We start from the raw sequence: 8,357 nt of genomic DNA, 5'->3' as shown, positions 1-8,357 counted from the left end.
TTACAACAAAAACCCCTTCGTCGACCGTGCCTGTGTCTATTAATAGAACAGAGTTTGGCTTGCTTGTTTGGGATACCATAGTATTTTGTTGTTGCAAAATCGTCAGGCGAAATCCCATTATTGTTGTTTTTATCCCAGACAAGAAACAAGGGAACTGATGAGGATTGGTGGCTCTTTCCGAAACCTAGGTATTCCCTGCCTTACCCCCTGGTAAACATTACCATCGTTCTCCACTCATAAACAAACGTTGTTTTTATAAAAACAACAATAATGGGATTTCGCCTGACGATTTTGCAACAACAAAATACTATGGTATCCCAAACAAGCAAGCCAAACTCTGTTCTATTAATAGACACAGGCACGGTCGACGAAGGGGTTTTTGTTGTAACAGACAAAACAAACTTACATGGTTATGTTACTTCGTTCAGGTTGAACGAAAGCATAACAAAGTGGAGAAAGATGTAAATGTTTATAAGTGCGGTTGTAAGATTTAGAAGATTTTCCAAAAGAATTTTAGTTTTATGTGATTCTTTTGTTCCTCTTCTATTGAGCTTACGATCTCGTCACTTGGGTAAAAAAATGTTTTTTGTCATAGAAGTTATTTTTTTTTTTTTTAAATAACTTCTGGGGAGAATATCCCAGACAAGAAACAAGGGAACTGATGAGGATTGGTGGCTCTTTCCGAAACCTAGGTATTCCCTGCCTTACCCCCTGGTAAACATTACCATCGTTCTCCACTCATAAACAAACGTTGTTTTTATAAAAACAACAATAATGGGATTTCGCCTGACGATTTTGCAACAACAAAATACTATGGTATCCCAAACAAGCAAGCCAAACTCTGTTCTATTAATAGACACAGGCACGGTCGACGAAGGGGTTTTTGTTGTAACAGACAAAACAAACTTACATGGTTATGTTACTTCGTTCAGGTTGAACGAAAGCATAACAAAGTGGAGAAAGATGTAAATGTTTATAAGTGCGGTTGTAAGATTTAGAAGATTTTCCAAAAGAATTTTAGTTTTATGTGATTCTTTTGTTCCTCTTCTATTGAGCTTACGATCTCGTCACTTGGGTAAAAAAATGTTTTTTGTCATAGAAGTTATTTTTTTTTTTTTTTTTTTAAATAACTTCTGGGGAGAATATCCCAGACAAGAAACAAGGGAACTGATGAGGATTGGTGGCTCTTTCCGAAACCTAGGTATTCCCTGCCTTACCCCCTGGTAAACATTACCATCGTTCTCCACTCATAAACAAACGTTGTTTTTATAAAAACAACAATAATGGGATTTCGCCTGACGATTTTGCAACAACAAAATACTATGGTATCCCAAACAAGCAAGCCAAACTCTGTTCTATTAATAGACACAGGCACGGTCGACGAAGGGGTTTTTGTTGTAACAGACAAAACAAACTTACATGGTTATGTTACTTCGTTCAGGTTGAACGAAAGCATAACAAAGTGGAGAAAGATGTAAATGTTTATAAGTGCGGTTGTAAGATTTAGAAGATTTTCCAAAAGAATTTTAGTTTTATGTGATTCTTTTGTTCCTCTTCTATTGAGCTTACGATCTCGTCACTTGGGTAAAAAAATGTTTTTTGTCATAGAAGTTATTTTTTTTTTTAAATAACTTCTGGGGAGAATATCCCAGACAAGAAACAAGGGAACTGATGAGGATTGGTGGCTCTTTCCGAAACCTAGGTATTCCCTGCCTTACCCCCTGGTAAACATTACCATCGTTCTCCACTCATAAACAAACGTTGTTTTTATAAAAACAACAATAATGGGATTTCGCCTGACGATTTTGCAACAACAAAATACTATGGTATCCCAAACAAGCAAGCCAAACTCTGTTCTATTATTATAGATTATTACTTTTAACTTAACGTCTTCAATACTCATTTTCTTAAATTTTGGCGTCCTTTTCAGTAAGGTTTCACCAGTCCAATTTAGACTGTTTGCTTTTGGAATTTTGACATTTTATCGCATTTCTGCTAATTTTCCTTTCCCTTATTTTTTGAGCAAACCTAAATGAGAATGACATTTCGAACTGTTCTCTCTTCTGCTAGTTTTGCTACTAAAAAAGTACTGGAACACAACTTGTATTTGGGGGGTAGCTTTGTTCTATCTTCTGTAATTGTGCCATGCTCCAGAGGCATGGTACAATAAGGAGGTAGAATAGCTTCGTAAAACTAGAGATATACAGCCCTGAGACTATGTCCTATGTTGCTTTCTGCCAAAATTATATGCAACAAGTTGTTTTCATTTATTTGGTATTTTTTGTTCATTTTTAAAAGGAGTCAAATAGCGCAAAGATGAATGATATGCCTGGATGTTCTTTCAAAAATATGATCCTAAGGTTTCAATATTTCAATTCCATATTAAATCTGGTTAATATCATTAAGGCGCGCTTCGTAATTTAAGTTTCTTCCAATCATTGATTTTGAAAATATTTTGTTTTTATTTTTCAAAACAATAAATACATACACAAAACTGGCAGAGGTCGGGCATACTTGGAATAATTGTAATCAGCTGGTAGCTCTACCTTACCTTTTTTTGTACCATGCCCAGAGGAGAAAATCTCAAGATCCGACCGAAGGCCGCCTACGTTATGTTGCTATGATTAGGATAACAATACCTACTTTCGGTAAAAATTTCTTTATACCCATACTCTCATTATAAAAATTTTGCTTATTCAAAAGCGTTGCCCTTTATTTTCAGAAGATTTGTGTCGTTTAACGTCAGGAAACTATCCATCAGAGTTGCATTTTTAGTCTTAATATTTTAAATTGGTAGCCCTGAAAAGTTTTCTGACGCCGTTATCGTGGATTAATTTAGGTTGACTTTGATGTATGCTCACACTACTCACAACAGAAACGAAGCCATTTTATTTTCACATTATCCAAAAGGGAGGTGATTAGCATCATATACTAGTGAAACGTGTTAAAAGTCGTTTAATTCTGCTACGCATTTTTCACAGTCTGTGAAGTGAAATTTTCTAAATATTTTGTTCAAACTTACTAATTAAACCAACTTAAAAATGGCTGACGTTGCAGTTGCAAGACCTTACACAGATATAAATCAGGTATGTACATTTGTATATTAGTTTTATTATCTTATGAATAAATGTGTATACCAAAATCGGACGGTATTCGTGTCATCATTTTTTTCACCAAAGCAATTCTTGCTTTATGAACTCATGGCGAGATAGTAAAAAATTAGGTGTTGACAGTATATTATTTATCCCTTCGTAAATCTCACATTTTAACTATATAATTATAGAATTAATATATTGTAAATAAGTTCATATGTGTATGCATATTTAAATTAAAACTTGGTCATCCTTTAGTAGTGTACAAACAAGTATTTTTGCTATGTATTTTTTTGTATGTACACATGGCTTTACAAAGTATTTGTAAAATATACTAATATGAATATATAATTAAAGTTTACACAATGCAACAATTCGATGATTCCTCTCAAAACTCATCCCCAGTTTGAATTGATAATAATAATAAAAAATTGTATACATATTTTGAACTGACACATGGTATTCGAATAGATTTGGGTTAGAACAAAATTTAACATTGTAATCTTGTGTTAATTTACAAATTTTGTTATGCACTAGGTACCTATAAATATTTAATTTCTTTACGTAATATCGGTACAGTCGCGGCATTATAACTCTCTACTCAAATGCTAAAACTTTTATTGTGATAGTGTTTTGCGTTATAACGATCGTATTTCACCATTCACCTCTCGATATTTGCTATGCCTCCAAACTATTTGTAAATGTTTAATATATTTGTTATCGATAGTTTAATATCAATTAGGTTCCAAACTTTCTTTACCAAAAATCCATTCTAAAAACATATGCTAATATTTGTCGATGATACCTGTTTATATTGCTTTTACTATTATTATCTTTCATACGTTCTCATTTGTTGCAATTGTTAACATATGAGAACTATAATATTAAAAATTGATTTCTATAGGTATTTGATTTTGTTTAGTTAAAACATTGATTTTTTATAAGTCTAATTAAACCAAAATATTATCTTTTCAGTTTGAAAATGATAATTACGCCTGCAAATTGTTTTTGGGTGGTCTGGCTCCCAATACAACAGAAGAAAGCTTAACTAATTTTTATGCACAGTATGGAGAAGTAACAAATGTTGTGGTAAAGCGTGACCCCACAACACAACGTTCTAAAGGATTTGGGTTTGTCACATACAAGGATTCTGCCAGTATTGAAAGAGCTCAAAGTGTTAAACCTCACGTTATTGATGGAAGGTAAATAATAATAGTCCGAATTCCTTACAATATTACAAATTTAAATTTTTCCCACCAAAGAAATGTTGATTCAAAACCTGCTCTGCCACGTTCTGAAACTAACAGAAATGGAAACGGTGGTGGTGGTGGCTATTCCAATGGTGGTAGCGCAGTAAGAAAGATTTTTGTTGGAGGACTCAGAGATAATCACGATGAACAAAACCTACAAGAATACTTCCAACAATTCGGCACTGTACAAAGTGTTAAAATTCTATTGGACAGAACAACAGGTCGCAAACGTGGTTTTGGCTTCGTCGAATTTGAGAGCAACGAGGCTGCTGATAACGCTGTCTGTAAGTATACTGAAATGGGGTAAAATTGTTTTCATATAAAACTGCCAAAGTACTGGCACTCTTTAATTCATTCTGCAAGTTTTCTGAACACTTAACAATTGCAAATTCGTCCGATTTAGATACATTTTCTCGCCATTTCTTGTAAGCAAGGAACATTTCTAACATGTCAATATTGGAAGATATATTTTTATGTATCTAGTTTGTGTTAAGTAATTAATGGCTAATTTAAACGGACTACTCATGCAAAAATAGCGTAGGTATGTTTTGTTTAAAAATCTCACATTTTATTAAGATTCGAAATCTAATTAAAGTTCATTAGATTTATGACGATGTTTGTTTTCATGTAAAGCTGTGTCAAACAACCGTGCATTTAACGAATAGCTAACTAAAAACTATTGACGCTAGCAATTGTTTTCAAGTTAAATAATTCCCAAAAGATGACCACTAGTTTAAGGTTAACTCATAATTAAAAAATAGCTATTATATTTGTCTAAAAGACAAATTCATTGTAGTTCGTTGGCGACAAAGCTATCGTTCATCGTTATTCGATATTACATTTTGTATAAAATGGAATTCAATGTATGTATAGTAAAACCAGCAATTGAAATAGACAATTGCAGAAATGAATGCAACTTTATGTGGAGGAAATACCTATGTTTGGGTAACACTTACACGAGTGATTAAAGATTGTAGACTTAAATCTTTAAAATGCTTACATAATAATTATTTTTTACGCCTGCTTTTTTAGTTCATAAAAATCATGTTATTGATAATGTTAACGTTGAAGTAAAAAAATCAAACTATAGACCTGAACAATCGAACAGAGGTTCATACCAACAAAATGGATCTTATGGATCCTATTCTCAAAATAAGTCATACAATTATGCTCCCGCGCAATCATATAACGGTTGGGGTGGGGCTCACGTCACTCATTACCAACAACAACCACAAACAGTTAATGAAGGTGGATATGCCGCTGCGGCAATACCCCAATACAGTGTGGCTTATGAAGAACAACAACATACTTGGAATGGAGCTGAAGCTGAAGGACAATTCGGTAGCTACCACAACTCACATGGTGGTGGACCACAAAAGGGCTATAATTTGCAAAATAATCGGAGGAATCCCTATAATGTCTAAGTGGTATGTATTAAAATTAAATGGAGGAAAGCCAAAATATCGACAGAATTTCTGTGTGTTTTGTAGTAGGGGTGTGTGTAAATATCATTAATATGGGTGATACTAAAATTTATTAGTATTTTTACTACATAGTTTACCGTCAGATTTTTTAGTTTTATATTAATGACTTTTGGATATAAATTACAACTACAATCTTAGTTACGATGCGAAAATTTTTTTGAGCCCTATGGGCTAAAGTGATATTTATAGCAGTACATTTTAATATGTCAAAGTAATGTTGTGTGTCCAGGGATTTTCAAAAACAAAATTACATAACTAGAAAAATTCTGCCTCCCAAATATATTTTAATTATTAATAATAAATCTATCTACGTGATCGTAAAATATATATCCAATGCTGATGGTTTTGGCATAAACATGTTCTTGTGTTCCCCATAAAAAACTTAAATTTATAGAGTTTTAGAATGATATACATTCGATAATGTAGGATCTTCATGTACAAGAATATGTTTATGTCATTTATTTTGGACTAATTGGCTTTGTCGAAGATATAGGTATTTTTACAATTTAAATTTCTGTTATACAGACATTCTAACCTATATATTTATGTACTACCATATCTCGTACTTGTAAAAAAACTTCATCTGTATGATATTTTTATTTAAAACACCTCCGGATGGGCATTACACATTAATATATTATTAATGTTGAGCCCTAATAACTATGGGACATTTCACAGAACTGTTGTTACTCTTTGAATTACATTTTTGTTTCTTACATATATATATCCTAAGGCACGTTTAAACTATATACTACCTCACCTTTTTTAATTCGATTTTTAATGTCCGCGCATAACAAACTGGTTTTTAAATTAAATAAATTTATATTTCTAAATACCTATTACATAAACATATATAATGATATAGTGAAAAATTATGTGCTTCATATAAAACTACGATGTAATTTTAAGTAATTTGAAAACAATTACATTCTATTGCGTCGGTACCACGCCGGAAAAAGTTTAAATAAGTCTTAAATTTATGTATGTTTGTACAGAATGTGTTCAAATGTCATACATATTTATTCGAGCAAAATGATTTGTTACTATTTATATATTTCTTTATTCTTTATAGTGTTGAACAAGCTATACACAATTTCTAAACATAATATAAATGTGTGTTATTTAAGAATGTATATTACAAAATTAATGGATATTCTCGTATCATACACTACTATATTGGATCGTCAACATCCCATTTTTATTGGACAAAAATGAATTAAACTTTTTTTATTTCACTTATAAATATATAAAATAAAAAAAATATATCTTAAAATAAAAAATAAACATTTTTAAGAAAAAACATTGTAGTTTGTTTTTATTACATATCATTGGATTAAAAACGGGGATTTTATATTAGGGTACTCACTACATTTTGTTAACAATGCAAACTGTAATAAATGCACGCCAAGTGTTATCAAACACAAACACTCACTTTAAGTGTGTCGGACGCAACTTATTTTTATAGCCTCCACCGTACTATGAAGAGGATATTGACTTTCCATCCGTTTGTAACTGTTCGAAATAATCACATTGGACCCTAAATCAAATTAACATTCCGTATTAAAAATAGGCATAAACAATAATTTGCAGAGGTTAGCAGATACCATTGCTACATACCTGTGCAAGGCGAAGCACAGTTCGAAGTTTGATCAATTTAATAGGTAAGGAATAGGATAAAAACATGAAAATTTGATACACAAATTTAAACTCGTAGTAAATAGGAGATGTTCATCTGTCGATCAAATTGAGATAGAAGAATGTAGATTAAGTTAGTAATTGGAACATGTCGTTCCACGTTTTCGTACAGCGCCCCCACATAACGGTGTCTCCCAATATTTGAAATTTTCAGAATTTGACTCACATTTTCTAACTGAATTGTTACAAATTCGATATTTATTAGATTTTAAAATGGTTTCTACCTCCTGATGCAGAATGTTGTCTAAACACCCCCCAAAATAGTAACTTCGGTTATTCGTTATTTTGACGATTTAAGACACATTGGATTTGTTAACAATCCTGTATTTATAACTTGTAATGGAATCCTCTGGTGTCGGAACATTGTCTGCATTAGTTCACGATTTCATATAGCCCTATATCCGACTTTTTGATGGTTTTAGCCACATTTTTTACGGAATTACAAAAGACAATTTTCTATTTAGATTACCTTTTTTGGAATACCCTTCTTTTGACGGTACAACCCATTTTTATTGTCGTAATATGAAAATAACGGTCATACATGATTTATTCCATTGGAATGTTTGTCAGTGCGGACCCAGTAGTCGGCACTTTTAAGATTTTCGATTTTTCAACATTCTGAGTGAAATATTGCAATTGCAGAAAAATAAAGTCGTTTAGATTCCAAATTTTGTTTAGTTTTCGAAATAATAAACAAAAAATTGAATTCGTTTTTATTAAATTGGCAAAATTTGCGTTTTTACTAAAATAGTACTTTTTTGCCAGTAGTCGGCACCATTTTCCAATGCTCGGCATGTCTATTTGCCAGTAGTCGGCATATGGTATTTCAGTACATA

The 8,357-nt window shown here is 32.1% G+C and overlaps 1 protein-coding gene across 1 annotated transcript; it reads left to right on the top strand.

Moving 5' to 3' along the window:
- The first annotated feature begins 2,867 nt into the window (after positions 1 to 2,867).
- Positions 2,868 to 7,128, top strand: LOC131802841 (ribonucleoprotein RB97D-like). The gene is made up of 5 exons (XM_059123520.1): positions 2,868 to 3,086; positions 4,068 to 4,294; positions 4,355 to 4,626; positions 5,375 to 5,769; positions 6,899 to 7,128. The coding sequence occupies exons 1-4, from the start codon at positions 3,042 to 3,044 to the stop codon at positions 5,764 to 5,766; spliced, it is 936 nt and encodes a 311-aa protein (XP_058979503.1). The 5' UTR covers positions 2,868 to 3,041; the 3' UTR covers positions 5,767 to 5,769; positions 6,899 to 7,128.
- The last annotated feature ends 1,229 nt before the right edge of the window (positions 7,129 to 8,357 follow it).

Source organism: Musca domestica, unplaced genomic scaffold (genome assembly GCF_030504385.1).
Source record: "Musca domestica strain aabys unplaced genomic scaffold, Musca_domestica.polishedcontigs.V.1.1 1, whole genome shotgun sequence".
NCBI lineage: Eukaryota > Metazoa > Arthropoda > Insecta > Diptera > Muscidae > Musca > Musca domestica.
Note: the sequence above shows the minus strand (reverse complement) of the source record. Positions and strands in the feature narration are given on the sequence as shown.

What these genes read in the sequence shown, in the direction of transcription:
- LOC131802841 (XM_059123520.1), top strand. Translation starts at nt 3,042, where the DNA reads ATGGCTGACGTTGCAGTTGCAAGACCTTACACAGATATAAATCAG. An exon ending in CTTACACAGATATAAATCAG is followed by an intron (nt 3,087 to 4,067) that starts GTATGTACATTT and finishes TTATCTTTTCAG; the next exon opens with TTTGAAAATGATAATTACGC. An exon ending in GGCTGCTGATAACGCTGTCT is followed by an intron (nt 4,627 to 5,374) that starts GTAAGTATACTG and finishes CTGCTTTTTTAG; the next exon opens with TTCATAAAAATCATGTTATT.